General features: G+C 42.2%; 1 protein-coding gene across 1 annotated transcript; it reads right to left on the bottom strand.

Annotated features, from left to right (window-relative positions):
* Positions 1-634: 634 nt before the first annotated feature.
* Positions 635-26,699, bottom strand: slc2a4rg (SLC2A4 regulator). The gene is made up of 8 exons (XM_085911345.1): positions 26,231-26,699; positions 24,401-24,636; positions 10,967-11,067; positions 9,628-9,872; positions 7,634-7,734; positions 5,767-6,040; positions 5,107-5,237; positions 635-4,521 (listed from the first exon to the last, which is right to left on the bottom strand). The coding sequence occupies exons 1-8, from the start codon at positions 26,468-26,470 to the stop codon at positions 4,410-4,412; spliced, it is 1,440 nt and encodes a 479-aa protein (XP_085767471.1). The 5' UTR covers positions 26,471-26,699; the 3' UTR covers positions 635-4,409.
* Between the last annotated feature and the right edge of the window lie 586 nt (positions 26,700-27,285).

The raw sequence follows: 27,285 nt of genomic DNA, 5'->3' as shown, positions 1-27,285 counted from the left end.
CGTGGTCTTACTAGCGACAACAAAGAGTGTACAAGTACATGGACATTAATGTCAAACTAGTAGACCAAACACGGAAATTACATGCATGGTAAGAGCAAGTCTTTGCTCTGCTAATGTGCCCTAAGTTGTTCTTTTACTGGTGAGGACAAATACCGTACTAGTATCTGAACCGAAAGTTAATAAATGCTCAAACATCTTTCCATAGGAAGGCAGTAGAGAATAAAACTTTACCAGTAAGACAGTCGTTTCTACTAGTGCGATTTAGTAGTTGTTCAACTAGTGTGCAAATTCATGAGGACCAAGATCTTAAGATGGGTATCAAAGAGATGGTATGAAGGCTTTCCAAACAACTTCTGTGGAAGAGACTAAAAGCTTCCATATGATGGAATGTGCAAGGCAGGAATACGACTCCCTCTTGGTTTTCCTGCCTCGCAAACAACTTGACGCCACAAAAACAAAAAGCAGAGCGAGTGAGCAGAAGTTACCGCTTGTCAACGGGTACTTTAGGAGGAGCAATACTGCACGGTTGCTGCCATTCCATATGACGAAGCAGTGCGGCAAAAGACGCCACAGCGACGGTGAAACATTTGGATGCCAAAATCATAACGAGAGGCAGTACACACTACACGGCAGATACAACCAAAACAACTTTTATTTTTGTAAGTTTTACATTCAACAGGTTGTCTTCCCCCCTTGTCCTCAAAGCTACAATAGAATCTTAAAGCCAAGTCAAGTCAAAAATATTCCTTTTGCAATAGTATATTCTATGTGCCCCCTTCCCTAATTTTAACATGGTATTCTGGTTACTGTTGCATTTGTGGAATACGAATCAAGAAGACTAATCCAACCCGTTTTCCACCAGACAAAGATGTTGACATCCAATCCTCTTAATTGTTTTCCCACTGTCGCAATTCTGCCACGTCAAACATATTATCACAAAGAACATTTTTGACTTGACTTCTACTTTAATGTATGTTCACAACAGCTTCTCAAAGCAATGTAAAAAAAAAAAATTATTCGGAGCATCTGTGCTGTAGAAAAAAATGTTTCCTTTTAATATAAGAGAAACAACAACAAAATAATATATGAAAAAGCCTCAGGGTTTGCTTTATGCTGCATATGTACAAAAAAAAAGTCCTGAAGCTGCAAGTCCATCTGTCTCTTGTCCGCTAACGCCAACCGACATTCGCTGCTTCTCCCACCCATCGTCTTTTTATGCGGAAATGAATCATGATTAGCAACAAGCGGCCAAGCGACCTCGGTTAAACGCGGTTAAGGTGACACCGCAACGGGCTTGATCGTCACTGGCCAGATTAGTGCAACACAAAAAGGTGGACTGGAGGCACTCTACACGCTTGAGCTACACGTGCTGGTGGAGGAGATGGAAAAGTGCTTGCTTGGGAGCTTGGAAAAGTCAAATCAAAAATCCCAAAGCGGATGTGGGGTACAAACACGCCCATACCGCATGGCTCAGCTGGATATGTGGAAGTCCAATGGTGATTTCAATCAGGGGTGTCCAAAATACAAGGAACGAATTAACCTCAAGGACCCACAGCAATTAACTTAAACGTGTGGTTTAACTTTCACAAACTTGCTTAATTTTTGGGGTATTTTTTATTTTTTTTTGCTCAGGCCAAAACCGTGTCTTTGACAAAAATATGCCTTTGACGCCACCTGGTGGCTTGCTGGTGCCAGGTGCCAAGTGCCAATGTTGAACTAAGAATAATTCAATCAGATCAAATCTTTATCTAATAAAAAAAAGTGCTTTGCCGCAATATTGTGTCAATAAATACAAACTTCATTATGAAAGTCAATTGCAAATTTGGGCTTTTCCTTCTCTCATTGATAGATTTCTTGAATTAATATTAAGAATAAGAAAGTGGCATATGTTACTTTCTTTGTATTCGCTCCCTGGGCGGCAAAAATTTGGACACCCCTGGTCAACCCACAGGAGCGGTAAAAGTGCCTGCTTTCGAAAGTCATCGACCGGGTTGCTCGCCTATCTTGGTGAAAAGCTGTATGAGCTCACGCACACGACGCACAGCGGGATTCATGGGAGCGAGTGAGAAGCGCAATCACAGTGCAGATGAAAGTCCGCAGATTGTGCAGAAACGCAAGAATCAAGCACAGAACTCACAAGCCGGTACCGCACTGGAGGAAACACGACAAACTCGAGTACAGAAGAAAAAGAGGGCCAGATCATTTCATTTGATGAGGACCAAGAAGATGAAGATGCTGCTGATGGGAGGTGTTTCAACCTCAATCCCTGACGCCCTGGTTTCTCTCATCGGGCCTTGGCCCTCAAACACTATTTTTGGAAAACGGAACAATCGCTTTGAAATCACGCGTGTAGAAAATGTCCACATAGAAAAAAACACTTGCCTTAGCACAGTGCAATGTAGTGCAATTTGCTTCAGGTCAGTATAGCTTTCCTTTTTCTTATGTTCTTATCGTTGGCACTTTGTGAGGTTTCTGTCCTTTACGAGGTCGGCCAATCACAGGACGAGAGGGAGTTAGCTTATCACTTTACTGGAGGAAAAACAAAAAGCAGGTGGAGAAACCTGGGAATTGACGAGATCCCACGCATGCACTTGGGCAAGCATCGAGAAAGGAAAAGGTCAAGTTTCCATGGCAACAAAGACCAAAGGTCACCACATTTGCTTTGACAGCCTAGGTGTTTGTCACTTTCCCACAAAGTTGGAGGGCTGCGCAAAATCGCGGTCAAATCCGCATCGACAACAAGGCTTGCAAATACGAATCCTCGGTCGAATAAAAGTACAACGACTATATGACTTGCTAAAGAGGAGATACGTCAAGCGCTTCTTGGGTCTTTGAATAGAGGAATTATACAACAATTAGAAAAACAAGTCCAACTTAAAGAAAAAGACACCTAACAAAAATACTACATTGATTAGCAATGGTTTAGTCTACTTTCATCAATAAAATCACCTACGAGAGCCATCCAGCTTTATTTAGCCAATCACAAAGCTGCCTGTTATTGAATAGAAATGTCTTGATTGTCACTGGCTATTATTCTCCTCGGCTCTCTCGCATGTCTTGGACCTCCAAGAAGAATTTCAAACAGATTTGTGATTAAATAAAGCAATTGCCCTTACTATACTAATCGAAAGATCCATCAGCAAGGTTTAATCTGGGGGGGGGGGGGGGGGGAACAGAGGACTATACTTCCATCTTATTACAAATCTAGTAAAAGCTTTGAGACACTGCATTAGAATTGCAAATCTTACAACCTAGCGAGGATCACTTGAAGGATTGAAATGACAACAAATGTTCCAGTGAAGTTAGGTTTGCTAATGCACAAGTCTCTCCGCATTAAAGGGCTGCCCTCCAGACAGGAAGTGATGGCGGGCCCACTACCTTCGGTGGCTAGAAAAAGGGGGGGCTTGAAAGGGCAAAATATACGACGACAAAAAAAAAACAATCTCTTCTCAGAATCTCAAAACATCAGCTGTCACGTGAAAAAAAAAAGTCAAGAAAAGCAAAGACTGCCCGAATCGCCTTCCCGACAACGACAACATGAAAGCAAGAAAGACAATATTCAACGAGTTGTAATCCTGCTGATTGCACGGTGCAACTGCTAGTTGCTTCAGCACGTCCATGCTGAAAATAAACTCTCTATAAGATACACACTTTCCTCTCCCCCAGGCTTACAGTGATACTCGTAAAAGTCGAGTCGTTTCTTCAAGGTGCATATCTCTGGGTTAAAGAGGGGGGAGGGGGAGGGGGGTATGTTTCTTATGTTCTGTACATCTCTAGAGCATTTGTTTGCAAAGTTGAAAGACCGGGGGCATTCTTATTTTTGTACCACGTGACGTGAGGGTTTTGTGCATCATTGCAAAAATGTGAAGATTAATGTCTAGCTGAAAGAGTGAATGGACAGTCAGAACGTTGGCGTCCATTACGGCTGCGTGATAGAACTTGGTTGGAACTCAACAAGGGCGCGGCAGTGACACTGATGTGCTATGGAGCGTCCACTGACAATAGCTTACATCACGCTGCTAGTATGAGCGACTGAGTATACCAAAATATTTGTCATTTTACACATTCAGTGGAAAATAAGTGAAAAATAGCATCTGAACGTTCCCAATTAAAATGAAAGTTTCATAAACCCTGCCCTCATCCCCCCCCCCTTTTTTTTTTTTATCAACAGTGAGCAAGTGAAAAGTCTCAGTCTAAAGGAAAAACAAAAACAAATTAAAACCAGCAGAAAAGTTCCTTTTTCTCAGTTTTTTTTTGGAAAGAGTAGAGAGCAAAGTCAAACCTCCTGCTGCTCTGCAGGAGGCAGCACTGAGAAGCAGAAGAAGAAGCCTGCTCCAGCGCCAAATAGCGGAGCTCGTCTTGCCGGTGACAGGGGGGGGGGGGGGGGGGACTAAAAGTGGGGTGGGCTCTTAGTCGGTGAATCTCTGACAGGCCTTCTTCCAGCGACAGGCCGTGCACCACATCTCTTTCTTCTCCATGCCGTAGACCTTCCGGCACTTTTTGGCCTCCCCACGGGGTTTCCTTGAGTAACAGCATACGTGAAAGCGTTAAGCGCACGCATACACAACCAAACGCTCAGCATACCGGGGGTCATCAACGTGGGTTGCTGGCAGATAGAGCCACTCTAGTTAGAGCTCAACGGCAATGTTGCAAAAGTGATCATTTAAACATGAACGCACTTTTTATTTTATAGTTTTTAAACTGACTCACTGAGCTTTTAAAGTATAATACTTTTTGCTGATATTTTTCTAGTAATGTATGATAACTATACGTATTAATGTAATTATATTTTCTCATTGATTGTTAGTAATAAAATATAAAAATTAACAGTTTGGAGATGAGGTATTTGGTTAAATAAAAATAATAAAATATCAGTCATAATTAAAATAAACAGAGGTGTTTTTTATAAAATAAACAATGACTACAATGAATAATTTTATCTAATTAACAACTTAATTAGTGTGAAATTAATTTGTTATAAATTATACAGTTTCAAAATGAGCATGAATTATTCTTTTTTTTTTTTTACACAATTGCTACACAGCAAAAAATAAAAATAAAAATTGCAGTGTAGTGAACAAAAAAGAGGAGCAGATTGTTATGTACCTGTTTCCCGGTGCTGATTTCGGCATGGGCATGATTAAAGCGTGGTTCTTGTTAACGGTGCCATTTGTGGCGGATGCCGGCTGCCGCTTTTCCCCGATACTCACTGTACGCACGTGGGTCACTGCGGGCCCCTAGACAAAAGTACAACTTGACTCAGAAGAGCTCGAGCCATGCATCAGGCAATTTCACAAAATACAACATTATGAGACTTTGATCCTTTTTTTAAAAAAAAAAGTGAAAACAGTCAAGCACTTTCCGGGCACACTTACCGATTTAACATAATGTTTATTACATTTTCACAATACTAATAATGTATGTAATGTAAGTGGTGCAGCATCGCTCATGCGCTCCAAATCTCTCATAACGCATCAAGAAAACATACAGCCAAGTGTGAGTTGGCCACCCCCTTGAGGGAATATAATTAGTATAATAAAGTAAAATCGAAAAGAACTTTGACTCCGTTCTTTGTGTGAACTTTGGTTGATATTTAGACGAAACTTTCTCCACTTCATCACTCTGGTAAAGCCTCCCACACTGTTGAGCAGTGGATGACCTTTGTTTCCCACGCTGGTCTCTAAAACCGCCTCGGCTGAGCGCAAAGCATTTACCAAATGTGAGAATATTGTTTTGGTAGGTGTGAGCGTGTGCGACATCACCTACCTGGTAGGCGTGGTCAGTGCGGATGTGACAGAGGGTCGAGGGAGCCGATTGGCTGAGCAGTGTCGGAGCGTGGCTGTGCATCCCGTTCATGTTGATGTGCTCCGAGTGCGGGACGTCGGCAAGCGGTGACGGGAAAATGGGTGGGGGGCCGGCCGTGGTGGGCGAGGTGGGCGTGAGGCTGGACAAGCCCTCCGTCAGGCTGTCCATGTTGACCTCAATCTCTGAGTAGTAGAAGTCCTCCTCCCCGTCACTGTAGTCCGAGTCGCTGTTACGCCTGAAAGGAAACCATGACAACTCATTGCAAACATTCAAATAACTCTGTGTGGCCTTGAATTTTAAAATGTATCAATTTCAGTTGGAATTATCCATTGAAGCTTATGCAAGGTGACCGTATTGACAATATTGTGATTGTGCAAGGTGCTTTGATTTCAGTATACAGTATCTGAGTGACTCACAATAATTGAACCCCCTCACCTTGACTTTACTGTCTTTGTAAAGGCAGAATTTGTGATAAAATTCAATTGCCCTACAGTGTTATGATTATTTCGGCCGGCAGGTGGCAGGAGAAGGCAATGTGCAAAAAAAAAAAAAAAAAAGCAGTGAGCACTACAGCAGCTTCTCTACTTCACGAAATAAGAAATAAATCCGGGCTCTTCTTAATATTATTGGTAGGAGTGGTATTTAGCACTTTACATGTACATCGTGCACAGTGGGGGAGAAAACACTCAGGCCTTCCTTAAGTTTGTTCGTGAGGATCGAAATGACTGAGAAAGTGCTGTGGTCAGATCAAAGTTCAGCTTTTTGGCAGAAACTCGACATGCCTTTTTTGGAGGACAAAAAAAAAACTATCACAAATCTGACTTAAAGAATTCTCTTACATTTCCCAATTCCCTTTAGTTATGGTTTGACCTGTCATTATAGAAATAGTGCAGAAGCAGCTTCACTGAATTGAACCCATGAATGAAAATCTCATTTTCCCAGCAAGAATACTGACATATACAAGTGTAAATGGATTTCAAACATGGCAATGCCCCAAAGCATACTTCCAGGATAATAAAGGACAAAAGTCTCTCAAGAGGGAGCATATTAAGGTCGTGGAGTGGGGCTGGGTCTGCCTCCAAAACTCAAACCAATAGAAAAGCCGTGGAAGAACTTGAAGCATTGAGTTTCCGAGTGGCAGCCAAGAAACCTGAAGAATTTTGAGAGTTTCTGTAAAGAGGAGTGGGCTAGAATGCTTACAAGAGGCATCTGCTCCTTGTACTTGCCACCGAGTACTAACTTACGTTTTGCTTGCACAAAAGAAGCAATAACGCAAAACATCACAAATATAAGAAGTTCAAAGAGAGCGTTATACCTAAACAGGAAATATGTTGAGTCAATCTTATTTTCACCTAATCTCACCTATCAGAGAGACTGTGCTTGTATTTTCTTCCATTTAGTATTTTGAGTGGGTTCTTTTGCGGGGGGTGCATTAACATAATCAAGGTGACTTGGGCACTTAACCGTGTCACCGAAATGCTTCCATTCTGCTGATGAGATTGGACGGTCTGCAATTTTATGGTTATTGGTCATACATGACATTATTGGTCATACGTGACGTTTCTTCCTCTCCTTCGGTTGCTCGAAATTAGCATTAGCCGTACCCACAATTTTGCTCACTCCAGTCACATGGCCGTCACCGAAAACAGAAGTCACATGACATGATGAGCTTTGCAGAAGTCCTTAAAATAAATAATGATTCATTAATATTTTTAAATAAGGAGGACAGATGATTATATTTTGAATAAGGATGGTGTGATGATGACAAAGGACAAATTCACCTCTGGCAGGGTTATACATGTAAACCATGCGGACAGGACCAACTCACCCCAGGTGGACGGTGCGGATGTGCCGCTGTATTCCTGAGGAAGTGCTGAGGACCTTTTCACAGTTCTTCCACAGGCACTTAAACATCACCTTCATGGAGTTCTGAAAGAGACAAGCAAGTCAGAAGTTTCAGACGGCTCCTTTTCATGCTGTTCATTTGCGTCATCAGCAATCTTTGTGTTGCCTCCTTAGGAGGCCACTGGTGAGATTTCAATGAGAGGATATGATCCATGACGCTCGCTGCCAGATTCCTCTGGGGACCCTTTAACTGGCAGCTTCAGCAGAAAGCACTTTGAGGGGTATTGAACGCTGCCCAACAGGGGGTCTCGCCTATTAGACGGCTGTTTGAACAGCCAGTTGCTGAAACAGACCTTATGCATGAAGAGATCAGACACATGGAGTATTATCCTCTTTAATACTCCGACTACACATTCCGTCAGTTTATTTGAAAAGCGTAAGTGCCGAAGCAAATGTATTTGAATTGACATCTCGTATTTTTACAAGAGGGCATTGTGTCTATCGAGTACAGCAATCTGATAAAAAATGATTCTGAATTATTAAAGTTTACATGAGAGGTGGAGTTATTAATTCTGTCCACTTGCGGGCGTCATCCTCACGTTAGACTGTAGCATCTGTGACTTTGAGTTTGTATGGCTTTAAAAGGCGGGGCTTGGCATGGTGAGTGACATGGGCATCGAGTTGGCCGGCTGCTATCGAGCAAACCCATTAATCAGTCTACATGTTGTGTAACTCATGAGTTGTGGCCATTTAACAATCAATTTCTTTGTGCATTTTCTGCACCGTCAACTCAAAATAATGTCCTGGTTTTGACTAAAGGGATGGATTTAAAAAAAAAAAATCTGATTCATTGATAAATTGAAAAAATAATCAAGAAATTAATCGATTTTTGTCAAAAACAACCTGCAATTGCTGCATAAGAGGTGTGTCCCAAAACCTTTCATCCATCAAAAGTGCATGAGTCCCATTTTGATACAAGTCTCCGTGAAATTGCAAGGCTCGCAGTGCGGACATAGGAAGAGGGGGGACGGTTGTAATTTTTTTATCTCTTCATTTCCTCTTTTGCGTACAGTACGAGGGGCTGGCAGCTGTCCCGTGAGCAGGCACGGACCTGCCCTGGCGCTAATGGGAGAAAGTGGGTGTGTACTCTGGGAACCTTTCAACAGCCTCTGGAGAAGGGCGGGTAAGGAGGGGGGGCAAGGCCAGTTTGTGTGTCAAGAGTTAACCCTTACACGGCTCCAACGATTTACTCGCCGGTGCTTGAGAGCTTCTAATGTCACATTTAAATCATAGCAATAAATACTTGGCAGCAAAACCCCGAAGTCCAACAAACACAAATCAACTAATTCCCGCAGGGGTTTTCTTACATTAACATGGTTACGCTAAGGCCGGTGACAGCCATGTTTAACAGTCTTCTTAACTTTCTGCCAAGAAAGGAAGAAAATGGTTACACGGCCGATATGGAAATACTCGTCCTCTGCATTCTCCACAGCCTACACGCATTTCCCTTGAAACATTTATCCAGAGGTTTGTGCATCGCTCTTTACTGCTGTCGTGCTCCAATGTGGCCGACTCCCACATATTGCGCAGTCTGTGTACACTCCTCCAACACTGCGTTGCCAGAGGAAATATTGAGTTTCATTTCACCACATGCTGTTGTTAGTTTGTGCCTCAGCTCTCGTCTGCTTCTTCACTGACGATCCCCATTTATATGCATCCCCTCCGTTGTTTATGCACGCACTTCACATGTGTCCTTTCTCTCTACGGTTAAAGTCTAAAATACTAAGCAAAGGAGAAGTGAAAGCGCAGAATCCATCAGCCATGTGCAGTCACGGGTTTGAAAGCGCATGATGATGACTTATTTCGTTGGCTCTTCTTTTTTTGTGTGTGTGTCGTTCATTATCTTGGCTGTCAGAAGTCAAAGCCCAAACACAATTCCCATCGGACATGAACTCCACATACAGCCGGCCGGCCCACCTTTCGTTTGCGAGGTATGGGGTCCTCAAACATGAAGTGCGTGCTTTCGGCGACGTCCTCGTTGACATCATCCCCTTGCGACGGGAGCAGGAAGTTCTTGTTGGCGTCGTTGGACAGAGGCGGGGATGGCGTGGAGGGCACCGATTGGTCGCTGGCATCCCAGCTCCAGTTGCCGCTGGTGGAGCTGCTGTAGCTGGCTGACAGTGCCTCCTTCCAAGCCCGAATTGCTGGTTCTGGAACTGCAGCTGAAAGGATACACATTGGTTTGAGCAGTTTATAATACGCTACTATGAGGGTGTCAAGGTCAACACACTTGCCCCAATTTGATTCCAAGCCAGGCCAGCCCAATATGTTCATGGCCTAATTAGCTATACAACATCTATTATTAATTTTCCTCATAGTTTTGGCGCTAATAATTTATTATCTTGGTTCCATCATATGAGCAGAATGACATTTCTTAACAATAATGTCGGCAGTTGAAACATTCTGAATCCGTTTTTTTTTATTGCCACGTGCAACTTGAGGATGAAAGTGAGATTTATGCATGTGCGTTTTATAAAGTAAATTGTGGAACTGGAAATCATTTTAAAATGACAGAAATTTCCGCATCCATCTGGAAATCTTGACAACTTTAACTGACTCATCACATCTTACAAAGCAAAATGGGGACTACTCTGGAAGAGGGTCCAGTTAGCCGCCAACCTCGTAAATGTATAGAGGAAAATACAGACAAGTGAGTGTCTTAGAAGATTTCCACAGCATGTATTCATTTTAACAAAACTCTATTCTTAACAGTGCATGAAAACTTGGAGATTGTATGTTTCGACCCCCCCGAGGGCCACGGGCTAGATGCTACAACTCTTTTATAAACTTTATAAATTGCAGTAAGTCCAAGTGTTGCATATTGTATTATGTGTCCCAATTACTAAAAGTATGCAGTCGCCGTGCCAGTTTGCCCTTCCCTGCAACCCCATGCACACAATGCTGCACTTGTGACTTTTGTTTATCAAGCTTAACAACACCCAAGTGTACTCTGACAAGTGCAAATGTCAATTTCAAACAGAATGTATGTAATAAAACATTCAAATCAATTAGTCAGTTCACCTCCATGTTGGCTCATCCGGAGCAAAGAGCCTCTTGTAAGTTGTGCAAAAAGGGGAGGGGGGGGTTGAGAAAGTCGCCAGGACTTTGACCGTCTGGTGAAGTTGCCATGGCAATGGCAAGCACAGCAAAGTGCGGTGATAAGGTCGCGACTGAACAGTTGCCTTGGCACGTGACACAGTATTCGGTTTGCGAGGAGACTCGGCTGCGTGCGTTCCCAAAGCTGAGGAGGGTGTACCTGTCGGCGTGGAGGACGGGCAGAGCACCAGCGGGGACGTGGACAGCGATGTCAGGACGGCGGCGGCCATCACTTCCTTATCAGCATGACCTGAGGGCTTCCTGCAAACACACACACAGGCCAACAAGGTTTAGGTGCTGTACCAACTTTCTTGATACGCCTGCTTATTCGATTAAGGAAGCTCTGACCGTCACCAGAGAGCGACACAACGCTCCAAACAAACAACAGCCCGAGGACAGACAGATATGATATTAGGAGAGAAAGAGACGCAAACAAACAAGCCCCCACCCACCCACTACTGTCTTCCAGCTCAGTTACAAGCATGAGCAGCGCTTGAGCCATATTTGCACTGCCCACTTGGACGAGCGCAAACAAACTTTACACACCTAAAATTAAATGTGTGCTAAGTCTGCTCACAGTAAAACTTTTCAACTCACTTCCTGTTATCTTTGAAAGCAAAATCTGGGCGAAGATATATTTAAGGCTGGGCCTAGAATTCCTCAAAACACACACACACACACACACAAACACGCATACACACACAAGTGAGTTTGTCAAGAGAGTTGTAGAAACGGGTTCTCAAAATAGCCACCATGTGGTTCGCATGCTACACTACGCATACACGTCTTGAATGTCCACATTTGAACTTAAACGTCCGTCACACAGAAGCACAGTGACTGGCCAGAATCTGCACATGTTGTGCAGCTTTAAGGGATCCATGACCCGCCCACAGACTTCTCCACTCTGCAACCAGAGTAAACTGGTTTGAGGCATTCTCTCAGCCAAGCCCTAAGCCCTGGCCCAGATTCACTACAGGTCTCTGTGCAAACACACAAAAACTTCACTACGAGCTCCACAAACAAGAGGACAAGCACATACGCCGTAAATTGAGCAAGCTGGAAGTGCACAGGACCCAACGTGCGGCCGCCGATGAGACTTGAGTTTGTGTCTCTTTTAAAAGTTTCTGAAACTTTTAAAAGGGTCCCTGTTGGTGAGATGTCAAAATGAGACGAAGTGGGATTGAGAATGTGTACATAAGAGACAAACAACTAAACAACCAAAAAAAGCCAAGTGAGACTCAAAGGAGAGGAGGCTAACGTACGTGAGCTAACCATTCACTCTTGACAGAGGCAACCCGGTCTGGATGTGAGATAAAGAGATAACAAGATTAGTCGCGTCCTGTTTCTGTGCATGGCCTTGTTTTCTGTACTAAATACGGCCAATTGAGGACAGCCGTTTGATTATATGCCCATATATTTTTTTCGCTTCTTGTGTTTGTCACAGGGAACATGTTGACATCTTGACTCTGGAATGTAACACTGCACTTTCCCACCCTTCAAAATGTAGATCAGGACTTTGTGTTGTTTCTCAAAGACTCGTTTGAATTGAAGCCGGGAAGGACAAATTGTGTAGGATTGTTGGATGGTTGGTCGACAAGCAATTGTCAGACCAAATTCTTATTGATGGAGCAATCGCTGATGTCAATTTTGTGGAGGAAAACACACACACCAGCACACTACTTAATTAAGAGGGTGTTTGCCTCAAAAAAAAAAAAATTTGTATCATAGCATTGACAGCTTCGCCACAGCACAGCAAACCACAGGAGGTTTACGAGCAGCAAATATGGGGCGGGGTGGTGACTTTCATGTTGTCATTTCATCATGTGTGATACCGGTCATAAATGCTGGATCCCTGTATAAACACTCTCAGCTCTAAATTTACTCGCAGACACCCAGTGCACACAAAGTTGTTGATGGCCTGTTTGGATGCTAAATAAAGACATAACCCGGTCAAAAATATAAGCTTGCTCATCCTCTCATGAGATAGACACACTCACTGCAAGGTTGCACTGTGGTTGATTCTGTGTCAGAGCTGTCCAAATAAATCGTGGAAGTGACAACAAATTAATTATCATATTAGTTACCTCATATTTAAAGAATTGAGTGCTTAAAAGCAGGCAGATTTATCTGTTGTGTTTAGTCAAAATAATTTGCAAATATCTGCTTTTACTTTGGAGAACAATGACTAGAACTTAGCTGTTGTTTAGTTGTTATCTTAATGACGAATTAATACCAAATAAACAATTCATGATTTTGATTCATTGATTAATGTATCAATCAAATGATTGTTCGTTGCAGCCCTATTTCCTCTCTCTACAAATACTGAAGGGCAAAATAATTGTAATTGTTTTTCACATTTATGTTGCTCTAAGGATTAAAAAAATCATTAACTCAACATTTTTAAATGTATTATCTGATTATGTAATCAGTTATCTGAATGTTTTGTACCCAACCGCAAAATCCTCACTACTACATCCATACTGCTCGGGCCCTACATTTTCACAAGTTTCTGTTGCTCTAAGGCTCTTGGCAGAGAACATGATGCGCACGCCAACTCTCCTCAGGGAGATACTGTACTAAGTGATGCTACAGTATTGCCGTGTTTTGTAAGCTCCCACCACAGCCGTCTGGCAGTACTGAGCGCTTTTGCTGTTGTTGGGGAAAAGACAGGCTCTTTGCTCTATATTTAACAACCACACCTCTGCTCATGTTACCAGCCTTGCAGAAATCCCTGGCTTCTGCCAGATTGATGGCTCATTGTATGGTAGTTTAAGACCACTTCACTTTGAATTTAGGCAAAGATGTGACAAACATTCATAGCCAGACCATGAAAATGTTGATATTCTGAGGTGTTTTGTTATATTTACACTGTCAATTTGCCATGCATATTAGTTTATCGCTCACCTTTCATGGGCTGTGTACAAAGGGATCGTTTTACATGTTGCTGTACACAAACAAATACAACACATGGCGCTTGTGATACGCACACCAAAAATAGATCGTAATGTTTCCAGTCATTTATGTATCTTCTTACTACAGTACGTGTGTCATCAACAACATTCAAGTATGGTGAGCGGTGGAACAAAGTAGAATCTGAAGGACGACTGAGCGATATGAGTTGCAGAACCACAACCGCCGTTTACATTTATTGGATGACGCATTTCCCTTTTGCTAACAATGGTAAAAACTTCTAAAAGGTGCCCGTTTGGCTATTTGATTGTGTGCACGTAAGCCAGTCAGTGTGTCATCATCTAAGGCGCGCTCAGATAAGGATTTGAATAAACTTGTTTTGACCACCGGTACCATGAAGTCCGGCGGGTAAAAATGAGGTAATGTAGTGACAACTGAGCAGCGTTGATGGCTGACACATGCCCGCCCTGCACCACATACATAGCCTCCTATTAATAGCACACTTCTCTCAGTTCCCATCTCACTGCTTCAATGCCACTGAATTACGTAATTTCCTGCGTCGTCTTGCCTCTCCCTTTCTTGCTGCGTATTTGTACGTGTGCTAATAACAAGCAGTAAGTAGACCACGCTGGCCGGCCCTTCCCTCCTCTCCATTCCGCCATGTGCAGCACCCAGTTCACGACTGGTGCTATGACTTCTTTCTCTTTCTAGAGATACTACTTTTTTTTTTGTATTTTTCATATCGCCCTTTGGTGAGCATCGGCATATGCGTGCCATTCGTGTGCATACTTATAAGTCCTTCATTGTTGTGCAGTCCACACACACTAGGCCTTATGTAAGTCAGAGGGCTGCGAGCCCCCTGGAGAGGAAGAGGCTGTTGCAGGCAGAGGGCTGTGTCTCTTTAATGCAGGCCATCGAGTGTAATGACTATTCAGTCCAAGGATAAAAGCCCACTCTTTGGTTCACTCTTGATCCTCAAAAGCAATCTGTGCCTTGGGGTAGAGCACAAACAACTGGCTGCTTTGTCGAAGTGCAATAATGGAAAGAGATTTCCTCTTTGGGGTGTCCCCACATCTGAACTTTCTGTGATGAACTATTTGATTACATATGCACAGGCAGAGTTGTCAGACATGCTCAGAATTTCTGTGAGAAGATGCTGACTCAGTTCAGGTTGCACGCTGTACTGATATAAATAAAGGTACAGCGATACTTTTACTGTTGTGTGCAATTTGACAGCTCAGTAGTTATGGGATGAAATATGTGATACCAGAAAAACAATTAGAATTATTTAATTAAATTGTAATCTGCGTACTGCTACTCTTTTAATAAAATGTCAACAGACTTCGATGCGGGAGGGAACATTCACGGTGACGAACGGAAAACGGACCCCTTCGGCTGCCCAACAACATGCCTGGCCTAAATTAACGGAACAAAGGACACCTTCGGCTGCCTAAAAACATGCCTTTCTAAAAAAAAAAAAAAAAACAAGACTCTATACAACACGCGTTTGGGTTTAACGTAATTCCCCAAAGTCCATGCAAAATCGAGATTTAGGCGTATTGTGCAACCCTCTCCCACCCAGTGCAAATATGGCCTAAAAAATAAAACTGTCCCGCAGAATCGCACCAAACGTTGGATGGGTTAGCTTGCAATAGCGCTCCCTCACCCCTAAATTGGGATGTTTCTAAAAAAATATAAGTCACAGCATTTGCGTCAAGAGTCAATATAATGAGGCAAACAAGTTAACCAACTTTAGCAAATTCATATTTTACGGTGCGTCATCACAAATCTAAGCACTATCGGCAAGACTGAGATTGTGCCTGTACATTTAAGGGCAAGCAAATGGAGCTGAACCGGAAGATCGTGTCATTAAAAAAAGCCTTCTGAATAGGCGCATGCAGGGGAAGATATTTCACAACTTCGCTATGAATTTCACAGGCCAAAAGAGACAGATAGGAACCAAAGTGAATCATAAAACAAGCTCGCTGCCATTTTTTAAGAGCTAAAATGGCATAGAGCCCCAAACACAGTGCTTTATACTCTGCAGCACTTCTTTTGCTTTTCATTCTTCCCACTCCCACTCTGTGCTTGAGATTTGCCCTTTTGCAATCCCAAGCCAGAGCAGGCCTTTCCTGAGCTTTGTGAATGCGAACCAGAGCTGCTCCAAAGCCACTCAACTCTGCTTATAGTCCTATATAGCCAAGTCTGCAGAAAGCCAACCAGACAGACAAAGAGGAGGGAGAGGATTCTTTTTTTAGTGAACAGAATGTGAGGAAAGCCAAACACAAAGATCAGAAAAAGAAGGGCATAGTCATGTGATGACTCCATTTCCCCCACATAACATTTAGGGAGGGATGAAATCTTTGGCCATCACTCGGGTTCTTGTTGTGACATTAAAGCGTGAGAAAATGTTGTTTTCATGGGGTTTCTCCAGGTACGCTGGCTTCCTCTAAAACAAGACTGTTTTTTCTTTAAACGTTCTTAATCCAGTTAAGACAACTGAGACCAAATTCTCATTTGCATTTTTGATCCAGATGCCAACAGCAGTCAGTGTGGATGTTATTAATTTTATTGAAACCATAATTGATTTTATTTCGTAGAACTCTTACTAAAACTCCTGCTATTGTTATGACTGACATCAGAAATAAAGTTTGAACAAACATAAAATTAGGTCCGGCAGACAATACCATGGAAGCCTAAAATGGTAGAATTAAGGACTATATACCAATAACTACTACTACAGATTTGGGTGTTGAATAATACACAAATAAATAAACAAATAAATTAATAAAAAAAATATTTCAAAAATCCATCAGCTTTTAATTGTTTTATGAACAGCTTTCTAGAAGGTATTGCATCAGACCGAACTTGTGTGCTCCCATGGTGCCTGGCTCTACTGACAACAAAGAAAAACAATGAAAATGTGAATATTTGCATTTTTGGCCTAAAATCAAGTGTGGGTGGAGGTGGCTACAATAGACGGACAATTACCGCATTGTGAAAAGTCCTTGGAAGCGCTACAAGTGGCGCTGGGGTTTTTCGGGCAGTGAGTAACGCTCGGTCTGGCATAGTCAATGCTTTGTGCAACGGCATTGTGCTTACTTTATACTTGTCTCATCATAGGCTGCTTACAGTCTTTGAACTTAGTTGACATCCAACAGACTTTCAATACTACGAACACAATTTTGCATGACTGAGTGCGGCTTGTCTTTCCAAAGTGTTGGAAATGACTCGACCGCAGGGCACATCCTCATGGGTTAAAACGAAACACGGTGGTTGTAAAGCCAGAAACAAATTCCACCTCACAAATGTCTGTCATTCCCGACAGATGAGTCATACAGCACAAATGTAGCGTACACAAGTCACACTATGTAGTGTCTATAGCATCCACATGTGCAAAGCGGTGCTCATGACAGTAGTGTAAATATACGTGAGCCAAACCTGAGTCAGCGTTACGTCGCAAATTCTCGGATGGAATAGCTTGTGGGGTGAGGAGAGGAGTGTTCTCGGCAAGCTGCTGCTGAATGATGACTCAAAGCACCGTTGTGCTGTCTTTTCTACCAATGAGCTTCCACAGTGTTTGTAAACCCACAAAGGAATCAAATAAAAAAAATTTAATTTGACTAACAAGGTAATGTTGCATTTTAGCTATGTTGGATATTTCCCCACGTTGCCACAACCGCACAGTAAAACAATTTTATAAATGCTGTTGTTTTTTTGCATCTTTGCCTCTATAATTAATTCTTGACAAAGAAAACAAAATATATTTTTTGGGGGGTGGGCAGGAAAGGTTTTCATCAAGCCACAACCCAGACAAAAAGGCATCTTGTACATTTAGGAGGATCTATTAGAAAATCTTTTTAGAATCATTACATTTTATTTGTTTCAACTGTACAATGTCTTATTATATAAAAGAAGAAAGACAGGAGCACAACAATAGTTATTTTGAGATTAGGAGAAGCCCAAAGTCTGTGGTCAGCAGTAATATGGGCCAAAAAACAAATTCTGGATGGTATGTAGACCGACACTGCTGAGGCAAAAGTGATCTTACATAATTGTGGGTGAGCCAGTTTCCTTCCCTCTGGATGCTTTTTTTTTTTTTGCCTGTCCCACAGGCCCATAAAGACCAACTCACTCTGTGATGACATATTTAGCATGATGTGTAATCAATGCATATTGTGTTAGAATTGTGCCTGTGCAGCACACTGTTTGCAGAAAACATTCCTCCTCACCTCCTACTCTGCTTGACGCGTATCAAATTGATTTCTCCCCCCACGCAGTGTAGCAGCAGATGATAAACAACTCATCGTCGCACTACACTATTGCATTGCCCATCGGCAGGACGCCCTCATTAGAATAACGAATGACTCAAAACTAGCCATTCCCAACCATTGCCATTGCACTTGGGTATACCGTGAGAGATCATCTTGAAAAATAAACCGATGTCACCGAATTGATTAATTATGTTCTAATATGTTCTTGCACATCCATTGTGCCAGCAATGCATAGTCAAAGGCAGAACAATTGAATGCACTGCCATTAGCTAGCAGAAGGTTCAATAAACCTTTGCATCTAGTACTTGTTGCCATTCGTACAACAGACAACAAAGTCACGGCTTGATACGACTGACTATGTTTGCATGTAGCCAATAAACCTTTTAAAACCCAACATTTTGGCAGGATTTGGGTTTTAAATGTCCATGTAGAGTTTTAGAATAAAGGAATCATATTTTTCAATAATAGTGAGTTCAATATCATTCAAAAATAATCAGGATTATTCATTTTTCCATAATTGCCCAGCCCTACCTGTAAGATGTCAGAAATAAATACTGCTGACTGTTTCCCAAAAAGTTTGACTTACATTATTATTATTATTTATGATTAAAATTTTAAAATTCAGATTATAAATTTTGTAAAGATTTGTTGACCAGTGTAATCTTGATCTTATTCCTAATCAGTCTGCTCTCATGGAAGACTACAGGAATCACAGAATATATACTGCTGAGAGTCTGAAATAATTTAGCTAATTCTAAATTAAACATGACTGTAAACAATTGATTCTCTAAATAGTTGACGATTAACTTAAAAAGTGAGTAGTTATTATTATGAGCTGTAATAAGTAACAAGCCGTTAATTGATTAATGCTTGCCCTGGATAGTTATGATTTGCCGGTGCAACACGTGACACAAGCTTAGGGTGACCAGCTGGACATGCCCTACTTGCTTACCCGTTCAACCCTCCCAACGCATGACTCCACTCATTAACGATGACCTTTCACCCTATGGCTGTGTCAATGCAAGCTTTAACCCCTTGTAGTCTGTACAACAGACAGAGGAAATTCACGCCAACATTTATACTGAAGATACAATTTGAACTAAACTAGAAAAATACAAAACTCAGTCAAATATATAAAAGGAAGCAACTATTATAGGCCGCTGTGTGCATGTTGATGGGTGTGGCCGAGACATCCCAGGCAAGTGTGGGGGGAAGGTAGCTGTTCCTCTGACCTTAAGCAACAGGCGGTAATATCTCCTTTGGGAGACGTGCTGTAGCAGCGGGGTTGTCAAAAGAAGAACAGGTTGGGGAGGGGTTCGTTGAAGCTTGTCAAGCTCGAGCCTGCCAGCCTGGCTCAAAACCCTCATGGTGATTCTTCCTGGTCTAAGTCTTGTACTGTCATTATTCTCAAGCCGGAGATGCCTATCGCAGTGACTGTGTAGCGATTTTGCGCCAAGTCAGCGCTTTCTATTCACGTCAGTGAACAACGTGTACCTGGGTAAAGACAGATAAGACAAAAAAAGCCTTTAAATTCAAAACAAACTGCCCGCTCTCTGCCCCAGAAAACTGTGCTTTTTTTTTTTTTTTTTTTTTTTTAATCACCGTGCCGGATCCCACACTGATGAGTATTGACAAGTATAACAGACTGTGCATTATGGTGCGAGAGAGAGAGAGAGAGAGAGAGAGAGAGAGAGAGAGAGAGAGAGAGAGAGAGAGAGAGAGAGAGAGAGAGAGAGAGAGAGAGAGAGAGACGGAATGGGGGAAGACTCAGGGACACGATGGGAGTGAAACAGTCTTCTCTCATTTGTATAACTGTGTTTGTGCTCAAATTCAATGCAAAATCTTGGGGAATTGCAGGGAAAAATGCAAATGTGTATATTTTCGCTTTCACTGTTATGTGCATACGCACGGTGGTGGCTACAGCGCTTGTATCACAGGCCAAAGCAAAACAAGCTAACAGAAAAAGACAGCTCTGATACAGAAAATAAGGTCACTCTCAAGTCAACACTGTACGTGGAGTTGGCTCAGCAAGACCAACCAGTTAGACTAATTATCTCATCCATTCATTTGCTTGAATGTACGTCTGTTATGAGTGGAAGTTTAGTGTTTTTTTTTATTTATTTATTGTCTCTTCATTTTCATCAGCTTTTGCGATGCCGGTTTTTTATTAAATCATGTACACAAATGAACACAGAAATATGTCTGAAATGAAGTCATTTGGAATACATGCTTATTCAGTGCATTAAATAGTTTTTTTTTGTTTGTTTTTTTTATTAAGGGTGTGCATCTCCCCACAAAAGACTATTTTGGTTTTGGTTTTCGATACGTAGTAAATGAAACCATTCAATGACACTCATTTTGAAAATGAAACGGTTCGATCTGAAAGTGGATCAGATATTTGAAATAATGTACTGTTTTTAATCATGGGATAGAAATAGTCCAATTCACTGATTAATCGACAGATTCATCGCTAGTTCTAGCCTTAATGCACATAGACTCGATCCTATAGTGTTGGAAGTCATGGGCATGATTGACAACAAATGACAATTGTTGGTTCCGCCTCCTTTTGCAGCAAGATCTCTGCCTTGGCATGTTCAAGGAACAGTGACCTACATTGTAGCATTTGCAAACTGACACGACAAGATATGAACTTTGTGAAGACACGAAGCTTAGGGAAACTGTTCGGCAGGAACAAGAGAGGCTCGGCGAAGGTGAACCACAGCTTTCACACTTAAGTGTCTTTAAACAACTCTAATCCTTCAACACAATGGTCGCATTACAAGTTAATCCAAATAAATAAATGCATTGTTTACATGATCCAAACAGCAGGAATGAATGTGGAATGAGTCACACCCAGTATAGCACATATACAAATTGGACACAATGATCAGAAAACAATCCGCAGCAGTATTTTGAAACACAGTGTAACTTCAATTGCGCCCGTAACCACGCTCACAAGAAAACACTGCACCTCAAAACATATTTCCCAATTAAAATAAATGGAAATGCCATTTATTTACTAAAGTCTGTCTATCACTACTATTCATTTACTTTGTAAAACATGTAGCAATAACAAAATTCAATAAACTATAAAGATCTAAACTTTGTGCAGCATGATAATAAATGAATTGTGACTCCTCCTTGTGTGTACACGACTTGGCCACCAGGGGCAGTATATGACTGACTCAACTCCTCTCAACTCATCAATACTTCACTAATATTAGTCAATGCTGCTTGTAATGTTACATTGTCTTATAGTATGTGCTGATCCGGCATTTGCGTTAAACTATTCGTTGCTTCAAGGGTTGTAACGTCACAACTGCTAATGCATCACAGCTTCCAAAAGGTGCTTCTGTGGTCACGGCGCCAAGACAAAAGACAAAGGGAGCCGAGGGTCGGGTTCATCATACAGGGCAATTGAGAAACCAAAGCGTCAGCGCCGCTATTATGACCACACCGTTATTTCTTGTAACCACATTGAGCAGCTGTGACATGCTTGTTTAGCCACTACTGTGGGACGAGTACGAAGCTCACCCAACGATTTAAATCTGATGACAACCAATCAGGATTGAGGGGCGAGAATTGACACACATGCACGGAGAAGCAGACTTAAAAAAAAACATGTCAAGACCTGCCAAGCGGCCCTGAGACGCGCATCATACGAGCGAAGAGGCACATGATGTTCTTGGGATGAAGACAGAAGGATCAACCACGTGGACCACGTCCAATATCAAAGTTGGAAATTCCAATCTGCTTTGATGGCAGCCGTTACATTTTATAATCATGTAAAAAAAAAAAAAAAAACAACATTCAACCTTATTATTAACAACCTTGCCCACGCTCAACACAGTCAGCCATCTGTTACTGGAGGCCATGAGTTTTCCTGTTAATGAATAAACAGTTTTACAGAAAGACAGCCAGTAACTCGTCATAGTGCAAAAGGAAGGCGTGCTTAGGCCCAGCTTCCAGCCTCTCCCAGTGCTTTTTACGGTTACATAATCACTTTATCAGTGCACACGGCTTGTCCCCGAGGGTGCTTGCTGCTTGTTTTGTGCAAAACTGTGAGCGCATGGAAGTTTCGCCCCGGGTAAAAATAAAGAATGCCCCGCATACAAATGCTTGGGCCAGAAAAATGAGGTGAAACAACAACCACAAGAAACCAGGCTTTGTGAAACCTAAAACGGAACACACACCCTTACGTCAAGGCTCATTTTCTTGCCTGACAAATGAAGTGAGCATGCGTTGTCAATAGAGAAGGTCAACAGGCCAGGCCAAGCCCGATGCGTTGGAAAGCAAGAATTCTGCACGGGCCAGAAAGGTCCAATCAATAAACTTTCCTAAATTGTTCACTAATTCACCGATTTAACAGCAACATCTAACCCAGTGGGTTTCTCAAGTATTGGCTCGATGACGTCTTGTGTGTTTTAAAACAGTGCCATTTTCAATCGCAAACCTGTTCAGCTGACCCCCATGCCCCACTATTGGTGGAAAAACCACTATAATGGCGGCTGCAACTGGAGGCTAAGTGAGTGAAACCTCGTCTTACAAACTTTATTTGTTCTGTGAGCCTGTTTGTAATCTGAAATGTTTCAAACTGAGGCAATAAGAGTAAAATGATACTTAACTGAATAGATATAGCGCAATGCATAAATAGATGAAAACACTCAACAAATAGCCATTCAGAACCCGAGGATACACTGTACGTATATCAAAATCCTTGTTATTGTTAGCTTTGTCACACAGCTAGATTAATGAGTCTAAATTTTCTTAATCTTCTAAATCCAAAGTGCAAAGTGGCTGATATTATTGTGATCAAGCAAGCAAAAATGAGCGGCTCAGCCGACATCCTTTGAGGGGGTTAGCGGTGGTAAGTGGGCTTAATGTCGAGAAACGCCAGGTTTATAAGGAAATGCAATATCAGCAGTTTTACCAGAACTGGCATTTTCACTCTTTTCCCTGACATCAATAAGAAACACTTACCTCTTGTTCAGCTAGCACTACTGCCGCTTTTCCATTGCACAGTACTAGCTCAGCTCCACTCAACTCAAAACAACAAAGATAAACCCTGAACAAACAAGTTGGAGCGACAAACAACAATCATGGATGTAAACGAGGATCTCCTGTATTTACTTCTTGGCATGCGACCAACACAATAAAAACACAATTTATGGCCTAAATTTCATATCACTGTATAAATTGAAGCGCTTTCCCCTGACGGTGTTCAAATAATCATGGAAACCTTTCTGAATTGGTTTTATAGTCCCTTAGTAGAGCTATATTTATTTTCAAAACATCAACAACTCAAACAAAGACATAATGTAATTTTGGGGACATTTATTGTGCATATCTCAAAACTAAAATTAACACCCCACCCCTGAAATATGATTATGATTGGACCCCCAGAAGGTACCAGGCCAGATATTTGACTTTTGGGAATTTTCCATTTTTCCTGAATTTATTTCCCCACACTTCACCATACCCTGTAGAGAACATAAAATAATGTTTATCAGTGTTTTCGGAAGAATTCTGGGGTTTGTGGAAAAGAAATTGGGGGGGTGATCACTGGCTGAGATATACTTGTCCACCCCAGGAACCCCCTCAAGGAAAAAAATTCCGGTGAGGATGAGTTACTTTTCAACACTGATGCATCTGTTTTTTTTTTTTTTTTTTAAAAACAAAAACAGTACAAGCAGGCAGCATCTCCTCTAGAAATGATTATGTCATCTGCAAGTTTTATCACGATTGCTCGAGGGAATCCAAATCTATCTCATGGACCACATTTATACCGTCTACCCTCTCCCGCATATTAACATGTACATACCTCACACTTCTAGGGAACATTTTATTTGAGAGGAGACAGTGAGAAATGGATAGTGTGGAGTATCAGACTACAGCGGCCAAAGTTAAGATATAACAACACAGTGAGCTAGCAGCAATCATGATTATTTTGATCATTTCTTGCTGAATATCCTGAAAACAAGTGTGCTACCTGCTAGGCATAACTGCAATCCTGGCAAACCAGGTCGTTGAAAAAGTACTTCAAAATAACTGGCACTATCTGATTTTGCCAGTGGAATAGTGTCAGTCAATAAAAAGTTACCATTCTAAATATTTTGTTTCAGTTTATGCACACAAGCCAATATGCACACTCTTGACATGACGGGCAAAATGTTCTGAATACCTGTCACCTCACATTTTCTTCCCGAACTGTTGGTATCACAAGTGATGTTGACAATCACTTGTACATACGCATGACTTGCATTTGCACTAAAGGTTACTTTTTAATGTAGCACAACATAATTATCTGAGATGAATATTCATCAGTTGAACAAAAAGTCATGTAATATGTTGCATGAATGGGATGCCCCAACAACACTAAACAAAAGCAAGTCATGAACGTGCTGTCTTACCTGTTCCTGGGGACAGGGATATGAGAAGAAGGGAGCGGTTGTCTCTCCATCTCTGGTACATTCTGTCCTGGTGTTGGCCTGAAGCTGATAGCCATCTCCACCTGTCTCTCTTGGGTTGTGATGTCCAAGGACATGAAGCTGCCCGGCGTTTGCCCATTTGTAACTGGGCAGTGAGTAGGACTGGTCCTCTTCAGGCTTGCAGTGCAACCAATGTCTCTGTGTTCGCCCAGGCCAGTCTGGAAAATTGGGAGATTAAAATCAGGCTAACGTTTGACGTTATAAGTTCGAGGGACACCGATTTTCAGAAGGTAAACTCTCATTTCATGATATTTGCTATCCTTATAAATTGAAGTAAAAACTTTAAGGATGGGTCAGAAGTGTCAGTCAAACTCGTTTCATTAGCAGGCCACATCTTGTTTATGATATTCCCCAGATGGCCTTAAAGGGAAAATCAACCCGAAAACCTTCTTGCAAGAAATGTGTTATATGTGTCCCCACTAGTCCAAACACGGCATTCTGATTAAAATTACGTTTGTGGAAACGAGTTGAGCAGCAAAAATCATCCATTTTTATCCGTGTCTTGGGACGGACATTTTGCCACTTGCTGTCAAATAAAAATGACATCCTAGTTCCCACAGGTCACAACCAATCACACCTGACCAGTTTTCTGAAACTGAGCCCCGATTGGTTGTGACATGATGACAACTGTGATGTCATTTTCAGTTGACAGCAGGTGGCAAAGGGCCGCCGTCTGAGATGGATAAAAACAAATGAATTCATAGTCTAGTGAGCTGATTGTGCTATTTCAAAGAAAGTTTATTGAAAGAAAGCTCATTTAAAACTACGTATTTCATCCATCCACCTTCCATACTGCTTTTAGGTTCTGAGTTGCAGGAGCCTTTTCCAGCTGATTTGGGATGACAGCCTGGGTACTCCTGGGACTAAATGCCAGCCAAACAACGGGCCACATGTAGACAATTGTTTACAGTTGCATTCACACCTAAAGACAACTTAGTCTTCAATGAATCTAACATGCATGTTTGTGGAATATATGTGGGGGAAGCTGAGGAACCCCACTTGAGCATGGAAGGCTCGTACGTGCAAAAAAGAACAGAGAGAGGGCTGGAGCCTGGATTTGAACCCTCAACCTGTGAGGCAGATTGCAAACCGCTTTTTCACCATGCTGTGAATTACTTATGGCTGACTTTGCTTTAATTCACAAATTAAATGCTTTATTATAATTCATTTTGGTTTTTATTTTTTCGTCAATATCACATTTTGTATTTTGGTAGTTTGAGGATATTATCAGACTACTGTACCGACCACTATAGTCATAACTAGTGTGACATCATTTAAACAGCATGCACATATAGGGTGCCCGAGTGATGAAATTCAAAGCAACATTAGGGGTTAACATTGAAAACTTTGAGCAATAACTAGAAGGAACCAACATGCTGCACGCACAATAGTCTTGCGGTGAGCATTTCTGCGAAGGGCCAACTTTGGAGTTTTTTAGGCCTTTTGCAAAGCTCCACCCTAAAGTATGGAAGAGGGGGGAGGGGCATCATTTCGGCCCCCTCTTTCCGGTGAACTTTGCAAACACACGAGATCGATCCAAATAATACTTTCAAACTGGATTGAGGCCTAATCGGAGCATGTAATGGCATGTGCGCCGAAGTCGGACGTTGGAAACGTGCGCGTAAAAGCGTCAAACTTGTCACTCTAGTGCGCACCACGATAAGATGGGCCTGACCCCCCCCCCCAAAAAAAAAACAACAACAAAAAAAAACATGCTACTCATTTGACAGTGGTGCAGTTCTCCACACTTACTTTTTCCCCGTCGTGCAATCTTCGTCCATTCCCTTCAGCAGAGACGTTATCCTTCGCCGCCAGGCCGCCTCGCACACATTTGAAGAGGACGGTCCCGTTTGCGGTCGTCCCCGCCCGCAACCCGCCGCTTTTCTCCAGCCGGGTGTCGTGGAGCACCGATCGGGTCGTCCGGTAGCCGAAGTCCGCACCAGCGAGCCGCGTCCCAACCACCGGCTTGTCCAAAATCGATCTCGAATCCATTTTCAGAGCGACCAAGTGGAGACTAAAGAAAGAAAACTCGCTTTCTATAGATCGTAGTGCAAAATTCTCGAGTAGGATTCATTTATCGGGATTGTCGTGACTTTCTGGGTATTATTGATATCGTCCTTCAACGTCTACTCTACATGGGGCGTTCAGCTAGCCGGGATATCCAAAAAGCCGCCCGGTCCGGAGGATAAAAAAGATTGTTTTGCCTCTTTCCTCCAAAAGAATGCCACGCCCCCTGTGCTTCACTCCCATTGGTTGTCACCGTACATAAACATTACACTTTGGCACGCGTCCACAGCAAGGCGGCCAATGATTGGCCTATTTACCCACGTCAGTCATTTCTGTGTGTCATCTAATTGGTTTAGGGGGTTAAAGGTGGGCGTGCCTATCATTTCACCGGCCGGTATCTATCGATGTCCTCACATTTGTGGCGCTGAGGCGAGTATTGGCTGAAAAACGAAGCATTTTTCTTCGCACGATGTCAATGTCAATCGGTCTCCACATGGGTTAAAAGTAGTTCGACACTTTATGAGTAGACCAGGGTGTTCTCTTGCTGGTATTTGTGAGTAATATGAGCCATATCTTAGGGTCACTAAATGCGTTTTGCAGCATACTATCATTATACATTTTATATCATGGGAACTGGCACAACTAAAACCAACGCACTAAACCGATTACACTTCCCACCTAAGCAAAACCTCAGGATTGGAATAAATCATTATATTGCAAATCTGATGCATGAATACATGAGTATGGATATATATTTTTCAGGATTACACTCCTTCCTAGAATAAGAGCAAAAGTTGAAC

This window comes from Syngnathus leptorhynchus, chromosome 1, assembly GCF_054491065.1.
Source record: "Syngnathus leptorhynchus isolate UIUO chromosome 1, UIUO_Slep, whole genome shotgun sequence".
NCBI classification, from domain to species: Eukaryota; Metazoa; Chordata; class Actinopteri; order Syngnathiformes; family Syngnathidae; genus Syngnathus; species Syngnathus leptorhynchus.
The sequence above is the reverse complement of the archived record's forward strand: the minus strand, read 5'-3'. Positions and strand labels throughout refer to the sequence as shown.